Source organism: Melanerpes formicivorus, unplaced genomic scaffold (assembly GCF_026170545.1).
Source record: "Melanerpes formicivorus ecotype bairdi unplaced genomic scaffold, bMelFor1.0.p_v2 SCAF_15, whole genome shotgun sequence".
Taxonomy (NCBI): domain Eukaryota; kingdom Metazoa; phylum Chordata; class Aves; order Piciformes; family Picidae; genus Melanerpes; species Melanerpes formicivorus.
The window spans coordinates 6,273,766-6,294,523 of NW_027142367.1; the positions used below are offsets into that span (position 1 = coordinate 6,273,766).

Genomic DNA, 20,758 nt, shown 5'->3' on the forward strand with positions numbered 1-20,758 from the left:
CCGGCTCCCTCTCCCGATAAGAAGTAAACATCTCAATAAGAAACAGAGCTTGAAAATCTGGAGAGCTAGCAAGGAGTTTAGAAGGCTCAGGGCAGACCTTATTGCTCTCTACAGCTACCTGAAGGGAGATTGTAGCCAGGAGGGGGTTGGTCTCTTCTCCCAGGCAACCAGCACCAGAACAAGAGGACACAGTCTCAAGCAGTGCCAAGGGACGTTTAGGCTCGAGATGAGGAGAAAGTACTTCACAGAGAGAGCTGTTAGCCGCTGGAATGTGCTGATCAGGGAGGTGGTGGAGTCCCCGTCCCTGAAGGTGTTCAAGAGGGTATTGGACATGGCACTTGGTCCCATGGTTTAGTAGTCATGAGGTATTGGGTGACAGGTTGGGCTTGATGATCTTTGAGGTCTTTTCCAACCTTACTGATTCTATGATTCTGTGATTCTTAGCTTGTTGCTAAGAACATGTTCCTTGGTATGGACTTGATGTGCAAGTGTAAGATTTCCCAGTAGAGGGCGTCCATGTTGTTACAAAGTGAGACTGTCCAACTAACAAATATACACCAAGAAAGGAGAATATATTTTTTTCGGTTTTAATCAATGAGAAAATGAGTATTTTTAGTCCTCTGCTAAATATTGTCACCATTATTATTGATAGTCCTGCGGTGCAGGCAAATAGTGCAATACAAGTTTGCTGCAGAACTAGGAAACGGCCTAGTCTGGAAAGCAATGGACAGAGAAAACGCAGTAGTCACAAAAGTTTGCACCTTCAAATGAAGAATTTTACAGTGAAATAGTGAGGATTCTTAAAAAAAAAAAAAAAAGCCAGGAAGCCAACATACATGAAAAAGTAGTAGTAGTAGTAGGTATGAATTCTATTGCAGAGCATTGGGACAATGGAACTGAATATAATCTCCAAGGCCAACTCCTGTAACGCTACATTCTGCAGGAACTGCCAAGCACAAAGGAAGGATTTTAACTGCTCAGAGGGCAAAAATGTAACTAAATAAACTTCAAAAAGCAGAGAAAACAATTTAGGAGTAGAGACTTGGATACAAGAAGCAGCCCCTTTTAATCTGCTTCTGAACAGAAGTTCATTCCCTCACTTTGAGATGATGCTTGTGTCATCCCAATAAAGGTAAAAAGTTACACCTGGATACTGGAAGATATGGTGCCTGCAAGGGATATTTACTCTAGATGTTCAAAGACTTTTTCCTTTTTTTCTTCCACTTGCAAGGCATCCTAAAGAAAAAAAACCACCACCACAGTGATAATAGCCACATTTTTTCACTAGGCCAGATGGTGTCTGTGTACACCTCCTGGCTTCTGCTCATTCAGTCCACTCTCTTTTATCTTCTCTCAGACCAGCTTGAAGAGATACCCCAAGAAGCCCCACAGGAACTGGAATAGATAGCCTCATAAAAGGAAGAAAAGCCTATTTGGGAGGAGAAGGTCAAACCTAGCAGAGAGGTCCTCTTCAAATGTGAATCTGTGACATTAGCTTCCACTTCAGGGCTAAGCCTACAGCCAGATAGATGTATCTGTCTACAAACATACAATGATTAAGAACATCCCTGTTTAGATTATGCAGAACATCCACAACTAAAATCATGAGCTCAACTGTTATTCATAAGGAAAAAAATAATTAATTAACATAACCAAATGTTAAAAAGTAGGAAAAAGCAGGACACTGGATCAGCAACGAGCTTCAGCTGCAAAGTAAAACAAACCCCCAAAATAGAGTTGTGCAAGAAAGTTAAAACATAGCAATAATCAAGCTTTTTGATTTTGAAATATTATGGTTTAGTAACTTTTCAACTTTGTGAGGAAAAAAAAAAGACTGAGAAAAAAAATTCCTTTTTAGGATTATAAAAACCATTTCATAAGATAGAAGACAAGAAATGGATTTCCATTTCATAAGTAACAAATGAAATCCTTCTCATTCAGTGCTTCTCTTATGTCACTACAGTCCTCTTAAAGATCGTGCACATAAAAAATAAATTAATCTTCCTGGAATATAGATTAGTTTAAGAAGGACATTGAGACTCTTGAATGTGTCCAGAGAAGGGCAACGAGGCTGGGGAGAGGCCTCAAGCACAAGCCCTACAAGGAGAGGCTGAGGGAGCTGGGGTTGTTTAGCCTGGGGAAGAGGAGGCTCAGGGGAGACCTTATTGCTCTCTACAACTACCTGAAGGGCGGTTGTAGCCAGGAGGGGGTTGGTCTCTTCTCCCAGGTAACCAGCACCAGAACAAGAGGACACAGTGTCAAGCTGTGCCAGGGGAAGTTTAGGCTCAGGGTGAGGAGAAAGTTCTTCACCGAGAGAGTTGTTAGGCATTGGAATGGGCTGCCCGGGGAGGTGGTGGAGTTACCGTCCCTGGAGGTGTTCAAGAGGGGATTGGACGTGGCACTTGGTGCCATGGTTTAGTAGTCATGAGGTCTTGGGTGACAGGTTGGACTTGACGATCTTTGAGGCCTTTTCCAACCTTATTGATTCTATGATTCTATCATTCTGTTATCATCAAAAATATACTTACTTTAATGTTTGTTGTTGAGCAAGGACATACTCTGAACAACCACTTCGATACAGAAGTTGAGTGTTAGCTTGAACCCAGACCCAGTGATCTTCATTTGTTTGTACTTTGACTAGAGAAATGCCGTTTTCTCCATTATTCTTTGCTATATAATGTAAAAGAAAATCTATTTTAATACAAGCATTATTTAGCATTTTCTCTTACCTGCACTACTGGTGAATGTGCACAGATTTGTTTGCAGCCCTGGAATCACCAGCACAGAAAGTACAAGCTAAAATATATCACAAAACTAGGCAAATTACATTTAAAGAATAAAATTTGAAAAGCCTAAACTGTAACCAGGGATTTCTTAGTTCATTATTTGTTTTCCTCCTCAGTAGAAGCACTATACCAACACAAAAACATTCATGAAAAATGGGGCTACGACAGAGGAACAAGTTTAAAGCAGTTAATGGTTTCCAGTAGGTATGACAGAAAGCTGAGTACAAGTGTGCTCAAGAAGAAGTTGCCCATTGGGATAAACCCACCATTGGCATTTTATCCAATGTGAAACCTGAACTCCAACTTTGACTCCCACAATATTGCCACAGAGGTACCAGAAAAGCATGAGTTAAAGCTGCAAGCAAATAATGAGTTTGAAAGACAATATATTCTAATTTTCCTTTGTTTTCTGCTCTTTGGGGAAAACCAGAATTTGTAACATATCAAATAGTTTTCATCTAAGAGGGATAGATACTGCCATCAATTGTTAAGATTTTCATATAACCTTGTTCAATGCAGTGCCACCATTTTTAGGAAACCACATATTGAGTATTCTTATTTACTATGACTGTTTATCTATCTGTAAACTTGTCATTACATTATTTCTGCCCACTCCAAAATGTCAGACTGATTCAGCACGCATTTGAGGTGGACAACTTCTTCTGCATGTTTTTAAAGAAAAGGGTTTTTAAGAGGGAAGACAAATGAGAGCATTGGGACCAAAACCTGAAACATTTAACAGGAGAAAAATCAAGGTTGTTTCTCCCGAAACTGTATATAATCCAGGAGTACTTAGCAGACACACCTTTGATTTGATTCTCAGCAATCTGCAACATGTTAGTGAAAGTGGCACCTTCGTGATGACTGTTTCTTCCATATAATTCTGCTGCTTCATACAGCCCTGAATTACCTTTGGAACTGGAGCTGTGTAGGACAGAAAATGTGTACAATTTCTTGTCAGTGAATGACAACACAGTAGAGCTATAGACCCCAAAAGAGGTAATCTTCAATCAGCAAAGACTTATTGTTTAAGTATATAGTAATAATTAACATTTCTTGCATCATTCAGTTGCTTAAAACAGTATATGACTGGAATTCTGCATTCAATTAAGTGGAATGCTTATGATTAGGAATTTTCTCCTTGTGGTTCTCTGGAATAATATATTTCAGCCTGAACTGAGACAAATGCTCCCCTGTGTATTCAAGGTGCATTCAAGGCACACACATCACACTGACCAGCAAGGCAATAGTCATCATATGATTTGAAATGTTTTCTTCCAGCCATTAGTTCAAAACTCACATTAAGTCTTAGAAAGAGTGCAAAGTCCATAACGAACAGCTTTACAAACTTTCCCCTTTATTAAGATCATCAGAAAAAATTGTAATATGTAAATTTGCCAACCATCCCTGCCCAGCATGCTTCAAGCCTGAATCAAAGGGAAAATAGAAGTTAAATGCCCACTACCACTGCGTTCTTGTCACATCCTTGAGCATTGCCCAGTCACTCAGTAAAACTTAAATAAGGCATCTATCTTTTAGGAGCTGAATGCTGACCATCATTTTCACCTGCGCCACTGAATGACTGGTAAATAAAATTATTTTCCAACTCTGTTCCAGAAGCCTGCATGGTCCATTATATCAGCCTTCCAGTAATTTAATTCTTGTCAAAAGGATGTATGTTTTAGAACTGCATTACACATCTGGATAGTAAGTTCACAGATACATAAGCATATTCTAATTAAAAGCCAAATTAAGATGCTGTCGGTCACACTGATGAGCATTTTATTTCACAGCAATGGACCGCGTTGCTGTAAAGGTTTATTTAACCAAATAATGGAAAGCATAATCCTAGCCCCAAACATCAGCTAAAATTCAATCATAATAGAGTATCAAAAATAAATGGTAGGAAGGCAATGAGTCTGAACACAATCTGTCCTTATTGAATCTTCTGTGATTGCTACTGAGTGATCAGCCTCAGGCCATTCAGTGCTGCGGCAGACTTGTGTGTGCTTAAGCCTGCTGTTGTAAGATAAATACATACACCACATACATCTCGTTTGACTCTATGTGAAACACCCACATGTATGCACATCCAGCTTTCCAAAATGTTCCTTTCCCTTTGTTTGCTACCAAAATGCCCACATCCAAATACCAGTGCTTCCAGAGGATACTGCAATTTGGAAATTCAGTAAAGATGCTTTTTCTTTTCCACTTTTACAGCTGGTAGAATGACTTACTGTGCTGGTAACTTCTGAAGGCTAGGAACACATCCTAACTTTCCTAGTTTGAAATAAAATTATGTATAGTAGTAAAATACTTAATATGTATTATATATAAAGTATATCATATTATATTACATTACATGATAACATCATTGTTATGTATTGTAGTTCAATCCAGATAAACTATTCACTTTTCTAAGAAATAGGGTTGAAATAGAGTCATTTCACCTAATTTGTGCTTTTTGCATGCTCAATATTCATAAAGCCTGTAGTATACTAATTGCTAAAAGATTAATTTGAAAATACTTTGCATTCACTGCTGCTGCATCATCAGATTTGTGTTTTGTTTTTACAAGCAGGCCTTTCATCTTCATCTCTGTCATGGAAGGTAGTAGAAGTGGTACCACTATGCAGAATAAGGACAGCTGAGGTGGCAGTACTGTTCCCGATGAAGTCTTCTTCCTTTGTCCAAAAAGAAACTTCAGTTTGCCTTGGAACTGCATTGTCTGTCACACACACACACACAAAATACAATTAAAAAAATCTCTTAGTCTCCAAAATCTTTTAGTGTCTAGGCACTTAAAATGCTAGTACATCCTATGGACTGTGTTGCTTAACACCAAAACCAGTTCTTCCACAGTGAGAAAAACTAGGGATTTCATTATCTTCATACAATGTAAACCACATCAATTCAGGGGCATAGTGAGTGGAGGGACTATCAGCAATTAAAAAAGGAGACATTTGAGGTGGTTTTTCGTGTCTGATTCTCTCCTGTGTATTTAAAATAGAAGTTCTGCATTATGTGCTGTTTACCAATTTGGGCAGCATATGGTGGTGCAAACAGCTATTTCTTCTCTGCCTCGCTCTGAAGCTGAACTATTATTTTCCAATGCTCTGTTTCTCTCCAGTGAGACTGTTTCTGAGTTTCATTCCTCTTGCCCTGTGCTTTCTCTGGTAAGTACACGGACTGGCACAACCCTTAGGCTGTGCAGGCAGACACCAAGGGAAAAACATATGCCCAAGATAGCCAGATATGATGTACGTAGTTTGGAAGGAACCACCCATTCCTGCCTCAAACCTCCATATAATCAGAAGGTAGAAATAAAGTAAATAGCAAGCTGCTGCCCCTCAGTGAAAAAATTACCTACCACAAAATGACCAGACTAAAATCAGTGCATTTGAGTTGGGCATTTTCCAGATTAAAACAGGGATGCAGAAATGACTAACTGGTACAGCTGTACAAACCCATACTCTTCCAGCAAATGAACACCTGAGACAGAAGTTACACTTCCCTGTCTCTTGCTGATTCTCTCATTTTCTTTGCATGGGCTGTACTTTGTCAGAAGAAACAGCATTGGTCTTTACTAAGCAAATAGGAAAGGGATTTTTGAATGAGCCACTCCTAGTGAGAATATTTGAGGAGCATGTAAGAGACTTTCTAATTCTAGTTTTTATTATTAAAGGACCCTTTACCAAAAGGGAAAAGGAATCATTATTATTCCTATTCCTCAAAGCAAAGACTTTGTGATTAAATGTTAATCGTTGAAACCCAGGTTTGCCACCCTTGAGCTAGGACCAGTAAAAATTGAGGCTAGTAGTTGTCCAAAAGAACCTGAAACATAAAAGTTTATAGTTCAATTCAATTTGAAATATTTACAACCTTCTTTTCTTTAATCACTTTTCTTACATGTTAATAAATACATGTCTTTAAGTGGGTTGGTTTTTCTGTTGTTGTTGCTAGTGCACAGCAAAATATATCCAGGCCATAGCTCTCCATGATACCTATGTTCAATATTTATGCAAACATATTTTTCATATAAAGCAATTAAAATCCAGTACATCATTACTACAGTTCCTTAAGTGAAATTATACTTACAAGGAAGCCAGAAGTACTGTCCAACAAGCAGCGAACTCGACAGATGAAACAACGAGTTAAGAAGGAAGAATAATCTGTTGTTGTGCTGTCACTCTCCTGTGCTTTAAACAATTTACTGAGAATATATTCTTCTCCTGGGAACAACAATGGAGGTAATATATATCAGATCACACTAACAAAGAACAAAAATGTTCTATAGCTAGTTGAAGAAGCTATTATGGAAATTGCAAAATATTACTTTATGTAAGGGCAAATATTAAGTGGTCTCATGTATAGCTGTATCTGCACACGCTCTGCCAAAAGAAAAAGCAAAGCTCTACAATGGGATTCAGGTGAGATCTTTTTCAGAAACTGTGACTATTTTTATTTCCTGAGTTTTTCTGATTTTTCCTGATGGAATGCAGAGTAACAGATGTTGCTGCTCTTGAGATCAGAGATCACAGAAAACACATTAGAAAAAGGAACAAAATAAGGGAAAATGCTAATGCATGAAAAAACAAAAACCCAAATGAATGGATTAGCTTAATATTGCTATTTCTAATGAAGCAAGGCGCTACAAGTGCATTGGTTTCGATGCAAGAATTTGTACAAAAGTATGAACCCAAGAACTGAAATTCTCCACTGTATCTATTAGGGCACACTTTATATATTAGGACAAAAAATCCAAATACTTGTAACTTTTGAAATACTAATTCACACTGCCTAGTGTGTTTTCTGCACGCTTCCTGCAAAAATCTTGCAAAGTTCCTCAGATATGTGTAAAACCCTTGCAAAACTGCAAGAAATTGTACCAAAGTTCCATGACTGTATTCCTGAGGACTTCATAAAGGCTGCTGAAGGATTTATTGCAAGTTTCTTTCCGCCTATCCGAAGCCTGTGCTCACTCAATTTCTTTCCTCGTATACTTCCTCAGCTTCTGGTGAAATGCCTAGGTTTTGCTGGGATCAATAATTCTTCATCAATTTAACAACTTCAATGTCATTGTATTTTCTGTAGTCATAATTTCAATGTAACATGTCACGTAGGAGAAACTTTGAGCATGTGTATCCACCTGCAGCCTCAGAGGAGAAAGGGCATTGCTAAACCTAATTGTTCTGCTGAGGACTCCTGTTTATGTAACTTTGCATGGGAAAACAACTGGCAGAAAATGACGCTGCCACTGTGGTACTGTGCAGAAATGGTTCACGTGGGATGGTTTTGCATTAGTGATAGGAATACCAATGTTCACTACTGTGTGAAAAAGAGATTGGTAGGATGAACACTGCTGCTATTCATTCTGCATGGATAAGGGTATCCATTGGTACATTAGTCAGGGAAAAATAAAGGAACTGTCATCTTCGTAGTCTCAGTGGAACACAATACCTTATAAAAGTCAAGGATCAGGAAGAACCACCTATGGGACAATAACATTCTAAATGGCCACTATGTAGCTTTCCAGCGAGGAATCTGACTTGACAACGATCAGACATAAGCACAGGTGGAGTGCAATTCTACCTCTATACAGTGTTGCCTGCATTTCCAATCAACATATACAACCCCACCTGTTTCTGTCTGTTGTTGCTGTCCAGACAACATCTGGGGAGGATTCATGGCCCAGTGCAGCTGTCTACAGAAATCCTGGCGATCATCCACATGAATGTAATCATATATGTTTTGGTGCATTACATCAGTCTGAAACAATTACAACAAGGAATTTGTAAATGTAGTGGGGCAGACACTTATCTTTAGATTGACACTTTCCTTAAAATAATAACTGCTGTAGGATACCTTCACAGAAATAATTGATTGAGGTAAGCTACTTCAGAGGACTCTCTTTTTCCATATCTGCTTTTTGACTTCATATCCTATGATGATTCTTTTTGTTCTTAATTCTATTGTGCATATGCAACTGTGAGTCATAAATATGTCCAGCTAGCAGCCATCCCCAGAGACTGATACTGAGACCATCTCTGTTTAATTTCTTGATCAGTGAAAGACAGGATAGAGTGCTCTCAGCAGGTTTGTAGAGGGTACCAACTGGAAAGAGCAGGACAGGTACTCAGACCTTGATGGGCTGTAAAATGTGCTGACAGGAACCTCAAGAAGCTCCACAAAGGTAAAGTTATCTCTAATTTTGGGTACCCCAGGAAAAGAAAGACATTACCATACCAAAGTGAATCCAGGAGAGTGCTACCAAGACATTAAGAGGGACAAAGCATATGATACTTCAGGATAGAAGAAAAGGGTTTGTTCAAACTTCAGAGAAAAATTCTGGAAGAATTTACTATAGTCTACGTCAACTGAATGAGTGAGCATAGAGAAGACAGCCCGAATCTGCTCAGAAGAACAATGTGGCAGGTCAAGAAGCAACAGACACAAGTTGTAACATGGGAAACTGGGACTTGATTTAAGTGGGGGACAAAATATACAGTCAGGGTGGTTAAACACTGGAATACATCTTCCAGAGGGGAAGAAACTTGAAACTTTCCTGGATGAGTCCTGATCAACATGTTCTAACTGGATCTGCTTTGAGCAGGATGCTGGACTAGATGGTTTTCAGAGGTTCTTTCCAACTACACGGTTCTGTTATTCTGTGACTTTACAATATGTATCCTGTACATAGGCAACCAGTCTAGAACAGCTGCATCTTATGCTGAAATTGAAAGGAAACTTTTAGCTAAATCTTATTTTAATGACATGTTTCTGTTAACTAAAGGAACAACATTACAAGGAATTCATCTTCACCCATCAGATCATGCACACACAAAAATGAAAGTCTGAAACTAGGTAGCAAAATAGCTTAATTTCAGTAGTGTGTATCTAATCAGCATTAGAAGGGTAAGATGAAACTATATAAAGTGTTACATTTTCGAAAGCCACTTAAAAGGAATGACTATAAAAAAGTAATTACAATGGCAGTGTCTAAGTATTCTAAATATTTGTTAGTATATTTACCTGATGAAATCCTAGATAGTCCACAATGGTTGATGATGCATAAAATATCATTCCATCTGCACTCACCACCAATGCAAAACCATTCAGTGACTGAAGAAGGGAAAATAAAATAATGTAAAAGATAATCAGAAAATAAACAGTAAAATGGGCAAAAACTTTAATAGTTTTACATAATTATATTATATATTCAAAAAACTCACAGGTGGCCTTCAAAATCTTTCATAAAGGTTTGTTTTGTTTTTTTTTTCTTCCACAGAATCACAGAATCTATCTAGTTATAAAAGAACTCAAAGATCATCCAGTCCAACCCTCAACCCAGCACTGAAGGGTCAACACCAGACCATGTCCCTAAGCCAGGTCCACACGCTGCTTCAACTCCCCCAGGGACTCCACCACTGCTGTGCACAGACCATTCCAATGTTTGATAAACCTTTCAGTGAAGAAGTGTCTGCTAACATCCACCCTAAACCTTCCCTGGTGCAGCTTGTAAACATTTCCCTTAGTCCCATCTTTTGTCTTCAAGGAGAAGAGGCTGCCCCCTCCTTGCTCCAGTGTCCCTTCAGGTAATTGTAGAGAGCAATGAGGTCTCCCCTGAGCCTGCTCTTCTCCAGACTGAACAACATGAAAATGAATAACATAAAAAATTAATAACAATATGCAGCAGTTAGAAAAGCTAATTACAGTGTAACTACCCTATTACACTACTACTTTATTACCTACTTTACATTTTATTTTGTCATTAATTCCTATAATTAAAAGTTTAATAGCAAGTACCAACTGCAGGTTTTTTCCTTTTAAGTCCTCACATTCCATAATAATTACTTTGAATTTCCATGCATTGATACATCTAAATAATACAATCATCTCCAATAAGGAAATTAAATACATGTGATGTTGTAGCTATGACTTTTAAACTGGATGTGCATTTTAAAGTATGGCTATTTACTTAAGCTTCTATAAAAATACATACATAGCATAATTGCATAAATGTAATGAATATAAGAAGCAGGCAATATATTCTTCACTGATAGAGACTAAGGTTTAGTTTAGAAAAAAAGCTAAATGAATTCTTGTAGACTCAATGATGCAAGGAAAGCCACCAGAGAAATACAACAATAAATGTAAGGATTAAATGAAATGTATGACTGCATGCAGACTGACTAATTTTGCCTCTCTTCCCATAATAAAGACTGAGTAACATATCTTCACTCCAGCAGGCCTGCATTCCAAGGCAGTCTAGATGATCCTTTCATGTGATGGTTTTGCAATCTTTTGAGATTACAGTTAAAATAGCTGCTTCTGAAATACTCCTGTATTGTTATTATCCTTGCTTCACCTTTCTCTTCATTTAGTGTTGCCGAGATGTGCCTATTAACCCTGAGTTAATCCTGAAGCACAATGAGGGCAGATTTTCAATTGCTCAGTAACCAGATACCCTGACATATTTTTGTGAGCTTGGTTCTCTTTTTGGTTCCTAAATAAGGACCAGATTTCCATGACTGCTCAAAGCCTGTTCCCACTGTGACAATGGTGGGCAGAATTTCAAGAGTTCAGTGCACAACAGGCTAACCTCATCAGAAGGTTTGGCCCAAATCATAAATGTGGAGCACCTTTGAAAACACGGCCCAGTGGGACCATACATGGCATGGGGCTCTGCACCTTACAGAACCTGTAAAATGGTGACTGGAGAAATGTAGTGGAGAGACCGCAATGTCTCACCTACATTTGGAGGGTCCTGTAGCAGTAAATAATTCAACCAAGTCAACACTAACCACAAATAAGAATAGTAAATGGCAAATCATCCTCAGCTCCAGGTAAGCTCCATAGATACAGGTCCTGTCCAGAGTAAGTGTTATTTCTGCCTAGTTGTGTTTGTGTTAAGCATTAGTTATCCCTGTTGACAATACAAACACAAGGAGATGCTGGACTTGAGATTTATTTTTATCTTCTCACAGAAGTCCAAATTCACCCCAGCAGCTTACCAACCAGAAGATCTCTACATCTTCACATGTGTGCCTTTCACTGCACTGAGAGGAGCCTCCATAGAATGTATTGGTTGTATCCATTTCCAGTGTCAAGTGGAGACAAGAGAGCATTTTTGGCACCTTGTCTCTTTGGACCGATCTTCACAGCAACAAAACCATCAGTGATGTGGTGTTAGGAATTTCATTACATTTTGAACATCTGGCAGGCCTTTTAATTTTGACTAAAAATTTCCACAAAGATAACCAAAAGACCTTTAAAGGACCTCCTTCATGTCTGTGGCTGTTACCACGTGTGTTCCAAAAGTCCTCCACCCCTTGCAGCCAGGGCAGATAGAAATTAAGAACAGTAAAGAAATGTTCTTAATTAAAGAAACATTTTTAGCCAATGCAAATTAATGCAACAAGGTCTATCTGAGAAGGCTTCAAAAATTACCACAAGATCTGAATACAAGGAACCTCACACAGTATCATGCTGAATATCCTTAAAACATGCCTTCCATTGTCCTGCAGGCAGGATGGAGTTTTTTAGCCCCTCTAGAAAATAGCTGGAGAGCCCCTGCCTTTGCCACAAATTGCTTTTACAAATCAATAAATAAACTCCTACTCAAAGGTTAATCTTATCCAACATATTGGTACATATTGTCTAGGCCTGGACACGTACCCTCGAAATCAGTCTCTACCTTTAAAATGCAAAACTTGTTTCCTCACAGTGGAAGGCAGACAGGATTTTCTTTACACAAGTTTTTCCTTGGACAGAGTTAGGCTGGACCAAGTGCAGCAGTTTGTACAAATGGGAGAAACGGAAATATGTATTTCTAAGGGTTCAGAGCAGTGGACTGGCACCTACATCTGTGAGGGTGGATGAGGTATTAAGGAAAGGTGAGAGGGAGAAACAGGAAAGGAGAGGGGAAAAAAAAAAGACCTGGGGGTGCTGGTTGATAGTAGGCTGAACATGAGCCAGCAGTGTGCCCAGTTGGCCAAGAAGGCCAATGGCATCCTGCCCTGCATCAGGAACAGTGTGGCCAGTAGGAGCAGGGAGGTCATTCTCTCCCTGTACTCGGCACTGGTTAGGCCACACCTTGAGTACTGTGTCCAGTTCTGGGCCCCACAGTTTAGAAAGATGTTGACTTGCTGGAATGTGTCCAGAGAAGGGCAACAAAGCTGGTGAGGGGTTTGGAGCACAAGCCCTATGAGGAGAGGCTGAGGCAGCTGGGGTTGTTTAGCCTGGAAAAGAGAAGGCTCAGAGGAAACTTTATTGCTGTCTACAACTACCTGAAGGGAGGTTGTAGCCAGGTGGAGGTTGGTCTCTTCTCCCAGGCAACCAGCACCAGAACAAGAGGACACAGTCTCAAGCTGCGCCAGGGGAGGTTTAGGCTGGATGTTAGGAAGAAGTTCTTCATAGAGTGCTTGGCCATTGGAATGGGCTGCCCAGGGAGGTGGTGGAGTCACTGTCGCTGGAGGTGTTTAGGAAGAGAGTGGATGGGGCACTTGGTGCCATGGCTTAGTCGATTAGATAGTGTTGGATGATAGGTTGGACTTGATGATCTCAAAGGTCTCTTCCAACCTGGTTATTTCTATTTCTATTTCTATTTCTATTTCTATTTCTATTTCTATTTCTATTTCTATTTCTATTTCTATTTCTATTTCTATTTCTATTTCTATTTCTATTTCTATTTCTATTCCTATTTCTATTTCTATTTAAAATTCAAGAATCCATGTGTTTGCATCAAGCCAGAAATGAGCATGGATTTGAGGGAGGTATGTAAAGGAAGTGAATTACAAACTTCCTCTGCTTTTTTTTCATTTGGTTCTAGAAATGCTGATGTCCTCTCCTTAGTGAAGATCTCTTAACTAAGAATTCCCTGGTTTTCATGGCCCCAAACAGACATCAGATTCTGTGCCCTTCAGGCAGGAAAAGCAAAACCCTCTTTGGTGCAACAACTTTCATGGAGCCACGTGAGCCTATTTGGAGATTAACCCAAATCCCATGTATCTAAACCTAATTTTAGCTGGGAAACCTGCTCTTCAGCCACACAAAAAACAGACAAGCTGGACATGGAGTAAAACTTCATGACCCATGACTGCAATTTTTTCTGTTTTCTCAGTATTAACCTAAAGGGGATTTCAACGTAAAACTTGACATCTGCAGCACAGAGGATTCTGAACAGAGTCAGAGTTCAGTTCAGATTTATGCCTTCCTTCCTTACCACCGCTAGGGAGGAGGGGGTTGGCTAGCACAGGTATGGTACTCCAGGAGCAGGTAATAGTGATTGCAAATTAGTAGGAAGAAACCTCTTCTGATTGCTCAGACAAATCTCTTAGGTATCATACACAACTCTATAATCAAGACTTTTAAAGTAAAACTGCATAGAGATTTCTCCATTATTCTGGCCAGAATCCTAGTGTTTTGTTAAACTGAGTGAAAGACAGAGCTTCAGTCCATGATTTTGTATCAGAAATAGCATAGCCAGGAAGATGAGGGAGGTAATTGTCCCTCTATACTTGGCACTGGTGAGCTCACCCCTCAAATACTGTGCTCAGTTTTAACCCTCACTACAAGAGAGGCATTGAGGTGCTCCAGCATGTCCAAAGAATGGCAACAAAGCTGGTGAAGGTTATAGAGAACAAGTTCTATGAGATCCAGCTGAGGAAACTGGAGTTGTTTAGTCTGGAAAAAAAGAAGTCTGAGAGGAGACCTCATTCCTCTCTACAGCATTCTGAAAGGAGGTTGTGGCAAGGTGGGCGTTGATCTCTTCTCCCACATAACAAGGGACAGAACATGAGGAAACAGCCTCAAGTTGCACCAGGCGAAGTTTAGGTTGGACATGAGGAAAAAATTCTTTACTGAAAGGGTTGTCAAGCATTGGAACAGGCTTCCCAGCAAAGTGGTTGAATAACTATCCCCAGATGTATTTAAAAGATGTGTAGCTGTGGTGCTGAGGGACATGGTTTAGTGGCAACTTGGCAGTGCTGGGTTAACGGTTGTACTCAATAATCTTAAAGGTCTTTTCTAACCTAAATGATCCTGTGATCCTATGAGAACAAACTAAACCTATTCCCATCCTTTTTATTCTTATTTACTGTGTCTCACATTAAACAGGACAACAAAGAATATGGCTCCACATGGTTTCTCAGTTTCTGAAACAAAATTCTCAGCAATGGCTTTTTCTTGTTCCCAGTGAACAGACGGCTGCATTGGTGTGCTGTGTCAGAACCACAGCAGTCATCTGCCTGGGTAATCAATAGCCTGGGAGGAGGAAAAAGTAAAGAGGATGAGGACCACCTCACAGCTGTGCAGCTTGCACTCCCTAATGTAAGCACTTGTCTACCCAAAACATGGAGGAGACAGCAAAGAGGAGTAAGGGCAGCTGTCCTTATTTCACCTTATGCCTTACAGCAGAAATCATGGAAAGCCTAAAATAAGGCTCTTGGGTTTAGAGGAGGAAATAACTGCACAGCTCAGTGTAAATAGTACCTTCTTTGTGTACAAGTAGTGTGTTTCAATCAATGAAGTCCACTTACATCCTGTGACAATTCTTAGTAACTCTGCATATGTTTACACATGTACAGAGGGACATACCCACACATAGAGACACAGACACACAAATGGCTAACAAGAGTTGGAATGGGCCCATGGGAATGTGCTGCCCAGGGAGGTGGTGGAGTCACCGTCCCTGGAGGTATTCAAGAGGGGATTGGACGTGGCACTTGGTGCCATGGTTTAGTAGTCATGAGGTGTTGGGTGACAGGTTGGACTTGATGATCTTTGAGGTCTTTTCCAACCTGGTTGATTCTATGATTCTATTGTATGAAATATAATGTGGACATTAAAACTTTTGCAACAAAAAAATGACTCATTTTCACTCTGCAAAAAAATACAGGGTTACAAACTTCCATTTGTTAAACCATATGGATTCAATGACAGATGGAATTTCTAATCCAGGATAATAGCTGAAACATGTGATACAGAATTAAGTATGTATTGTGAGCATTTGTTTGTTTGCATTTGGCTTTTTAAAAACATTTACAGGAGTTTTCTACACTGTACTTAAAAAAAAAATGAAATCATGGGGATTTTTTTCCCAAATAGGCAAAAAAAAAGAGAAGAAAGAAAAAAACAGAGCTTGGCACCAGACAGGGGCCTGTGTTCTTTTGAAATGAAACATGTACATCCAATTATGTACTCACGAAAAGCTGCACCTGCTACTGAAACAAAAAACAATTAATCTGTCAGTTCAAAGAAAGTACAAAATGATTCTGGTGCCCGCAGTAGCTGTGAGATGAAAGTTATCAGTTCCTTCCATTAAGAAGTTTTTGAAACGCTATTAGTCAAGAGGTTCTCTTTGGGAATGAAGGCAAATATTTTGAGGAAGATAGGACTTCCTTTGGCAAGATCCTTACATATCCTGGTTTGTTGTTGTTGTTTTTTATTCTGGTCTTGTAGCAGAAAATCGGCCAGCACATACTTCAAAGATATTTTGGTCAAGGTCGAAGCATAGTAAAAATAAGAATTAAAAAAAAAAAAAGGGGAGAACAAGTTCCAGTTCACATTTCCACATTTCTCTTATTACTCTCCCTTGAAATAAAGGAAAACTCACTAGCTTTAGGTCTCCAGAGATCATGTTACTATGGTTACTAAAGTACAACAGTCAAAGCCTGCAGCCATGCCTTGCTTTGAACAGATTTTCAAGTCACGCAACTTGGGTACTAAATTTCCAGGGTCACTTGGCTCGCGTTTTATCTGGAGCAGCTTCACTGTGGATCACTGGATTTTTGCATCCTATATGGGATGGGGCCATTTACTGGTGATCTAAAGAAGCAGCTATTTAAAAACTCTGGAAACGATCCGCTCATTCTTGTCTCATGAATATTAGGAAGAAAATGCAGACAGTTGATGTGTCTTCTGTCTTTAACTGTATTGTTTAATGAATCAGTATTTCTTTCCACTGGTGTTTTTAGGACTCATAATTGCCCTTCTCTGGGATCCCTGAGGTTCTCATTATAAACTGTTGGGGGGGGGGGGGGAAATTCTTACAGAACCCTGAAGTAAAACTCCACATAAAAGACTTTTCAGAAATACTGTATCTGGTGACATCAGAATATGGCTCAAAAAAGTACAGTATCTCTTAGCCCTCCAGACTCTTATGTATCTCTCTGGTATCTACAAAGCAACTTCAAAAGGAATACTTCTGTGAGTAAGCACTATTTCATGCGAAGGGGAGGGACAGAATTGCTTTTAGCATTCAGTTTTGATCAAAGGCTTGCGTGTACTGCTAAGTTTTCAGGCAAAAGAAACAAAACAGAAGTTGAATTTCCATCACTTGAGCCAGGGCAAGAAGTAAATCCTACAGGCTGAAGCTTACAGCTGTGGGTTTATATGGGAAGCATTTCAGAGGGAAAGAGCTCGATCTGATTAATTTGCTTTCATTGACACTGGAAATGTTTCTTTTCAAATACAAATCAATAAATATATATATTATTATTATGCCACTTTCACTCTTCTCATGTTCCCAGATGAAACAAATTTCATATTCCTGCCTATCTTCTTGAGCCTGAATATCATTTCAGGCTCCTTAAAGACAGTATGGAAATTCAGCATCTGGTGGTGCACTACCCAGAGCAGGGCACAGCAACATTTTTGAAGATCGTTCGCACTGCCAGAAGAATTTGAGCCCTGGCCCTCCCATTTGCTGTCAAAGCGAACAGCTGTGTCATCTGAAAGGCACACAGATTGTGAACCATTTTGCTGGTGAAATTTCTCATTATTCCATTTTTCAGTATCCCATCACTTTCACCAAAGAATTAGGGCAACTTTGGAGGTACTCGTTTATATGTGTGTCTTCAGTCCAGCAAGGGAGCTGGAACACTGTGGCTCATCGAGAGGCAGCCGACAGAACTGGCCTCCTGGATATCGGCTAGGAAAATATAAGTCACAGGGTGCTGGTATTTGTGAACCATAAACACTGATGAAAGCATAGTCAATCCCTAGAGTGTACAGTTGTAATGTGTGCACACACATAAATGCATTTTAAACCATGGTGATGTTGAGTTTTATATGCTTGATATGTAATAAATATTGGAAATAACCAAGAACAAATTTGCCTTTAAAGTTGTTTTGATTGCATGATGAAAAATTGTAAATGTGTTTTGTCTTCCTTTATAACTTTCCCTCCAAGCTAAGCTTTTGAATCAAAGCTTGCTTAGCGCCTGTGCAAAATCCCTGGGGCAGGGCCTCTCTTCTCTACTATATGCACAAACTCTTGCCCTCCAATAAGTCTGGTACCTCAAAACCAGCCACTCTACCCAAGATGGTACTGAGAAAAAAGAGCAGAAGCATTGTTTGACTTTGTATGCACATGCTAGAGAAAGAGACACACCCCAACTGACTCTCATTGTTTCCCATAAGTATTAAACATTAGAAATAAGAATAGAATAGAATAGAATAGAATAGAATAGAATAGAATAGAATAGAATAGAATAGAATAGAATAGAATAGACCAGGTTGGAAGAGACCTTCAAGATCATCATGTCCAACCTATTATCCAACACCATCTAATCAACTAAACCATGGCACCAAGCGCCCTATCAAGTCTCCTCCTGAACACCTCCAGTGATGGTGACTGTACCACCTCCTCGGGCAGCCCATTCCAATGGGCAATCACTCTCTCTGTATAAAACTTCCTCCTAACCCCCAGCCTAAACCTCCCCTGGTGCAGCCTGAGACTGTGTCCTCTTGTTCTGGTGCTGGTAGCCTGCGAGAAGAGACCAACCTCCCTTAAGGTAGTTGTAGAGAGCAATAAGGTCACCCCTCAGTCACCTCTTCTTCAGGCTAAGCAGCCCCAGCTCCCTCAGTCTCTCCTCATAGGGCTTGTGTTCCAAGCCCCTCACCAACTTTGTTGCCCTTCTCTGGACACGCTCCAACAAGTCAACATCCTTCCTAAACTGAGGGGCCCAGAACTGGACACAGTACTCAAGGTGTGGCCTAACCAGTGCAGTGTGCAGGGGCAGAATGACCTCCCTGCTCCTGGTGGCCATACTGTTCCTGATGCAGGCCAGGACGCCATTGGCCCTCCTGGCTGCCTGGGCACAGAACACAGACCATGCTTCCAAAGTACAACAGTACTAATGACTAATAGCTTAGAAACAGGTTAGGGAAGGTTTTGTTGCTGCAATAGCGGATTCATGAATGACACCAAACACCTCAGTACAAATTTGTTATATGGCATGTTTGCTTAGGACAAATTATTAACACCAACAAGGGCTTCTAATGAAAGAAAGATTTGGTGTGGGTTTTTTTTCATGTCTAACTGTAAAAAAACAAAAAACAAAAAAAAAAATATTCTTTCCTTTGCAGTTAGGATTTCATATGGGAAGTGAGTACATTACCTGAGGTTAAAGGACACTATACAAGTACTGGAGACTATTTATAGTAATCTAAAGAAGAATTATATTAAAACAATTAATTCTAAAATCTTCAGGAAAAACCAAATTTTATTTATTAACCCAGAGATGTATGTGCTATGGTTATTCAATATGCCAGTGGGATCTTGGATGAGTAATGTTTCATTTACCTTAGCAATTCTCATGAAAGGATACTAAAGTATGATATAATCTTTCATGTATTTTCCTTTAGCCTCCTCATTAATCATGACATTGAATTTAGAATTGTGCTCTCTAAGTAATGGAACCCTACTGTCAATGCTCTACACAAATACTATGTCCTGGACTACACTTGGGAATGGACATAATCTTTATATAGATTTATGCAGTTTCTCATTTCACTTCCTCAAAATCAGATGTTATATTCACAGATGGAAGCAAAGCTGGGGCAATATTGTATCCTCAGTGCAAGTTCAGCCCTTCATTCTTTCTGAGATCTGCAGCTGCTCTGAGCTTTTCAGTACAATTTCAGTACAATTTCAGACAATTTCAGTACAGAAAATGCAAGACTGATTAATTCCATTTGAGAAGACTCAAAATGAAGCATTAATTTCTCACTACTCTGCACTTGTAGTAACAAATTTACTTAGGTAGCCTTTGCAATAACAAATGTAGTAAGATTACCCATTATTTTTCATAGAAATAACTTACTGAAAATCATCTCAAGTAATATTTACCCAACATGCTAGACAGACACATGTTAGTTACATGTAACTGCATCAAGTCATGAAGAGAAGCCATCATAATGCCCCGTCCACATCTGACTTTAATTTGTGCTTGCAAACTCTTAAGAAGCACGAACAGCAGACAGCTCCTTAAGGAATCAACACCTAATGGAGACAATGTCGCCGCCTATATACTGTAAGAAGAATGTGATGCCCTAATTTCAGAACACTATTTTTCTGTGTACTTAGCACTGTATGTCATGTTTTCGAACACAGAACTATTTTGGGGGTGGGGAGAAGAGCAAAACAATCTGTATTTCCTATTCCATTCAGTAATACATACTAAATCAGCATTTTTTAAATACCATTTCAGGCCAGTGGAGTTTTCAGGAAGTGTGACATTCCTGAGTTTGGGAACCATCTTACTGTGCTAGTTATCATCCTATGCATGTTCTGTATCCTCTAAGTATCCTGTGTGTATCCTGTATAACACACATCATGTCCCACACTGGCATCAGGGGTGAATTCTGCTGTTAATGTGTTGTGCTGACCCAGAGGCAAGCAACACTTTCTCTAGTCAAGACATCAAGTGAATGACAGTGGATTGTATGGAAAGAGGCAAGGATGGAAAGTTAGACACAAGTGCTCTAAATAGCAGCAATGCCTGCAGACCTTAATCTAAGTTATGGACTAGATGAGAGAATAGAATAGAATAGAATAGAATAGAATAGAATAGAATAGAATAGAATAGAATAGAATAGAATAGAATAGAATAGAATAGAATAGAATAGACCAGGTTGGAAAAAAACTTCAAGGTCATCAAGTCCAACCTATCACCCAACACTATCTA

At 39.4% G+C, this 20,758-nt stretch overlaps 1 protein-coding gene across 1 annotated transcript in view; it reads right to left on the reverse strand.

The window, feature by feature from the left end:
- The window catches only part of AHRR (aryl hydrocarbon receptor repressor), a 106,588-nt gene that overhangs the window by 10,360 nt on the left and 75,470 nt on the right, over positions 1-20,758 (reverse strand). Inside the window, exons 5-10 of the mRNA XM_068147501.1 lie at positions 9,819-9,908; positions 8,426-8,555; positions 6,885-7,018; positions 5,315-5,514; positions 3,592-3,710; positions 2,529-2,670 (exon numbers count right to left, since the gene is read on the reverse strand). Coding sequence (XP_068003602.1) covers positions 2,529-2,670; positions 3,592-3,710; positions 5,315-5,514; positions 6,885-7,018; positions 8,426-8,555; positions 9,819-9,908 — 815 coding nt within the window. The remainder of the gene's footprint in view (positions 1-2,528; positions 2,671-3,591; positions 3,711-5,314; positions 5,515-6,884; positions 7,019-8,425; positions 8,556-9,818; positions 9,909-20,758) is intronic.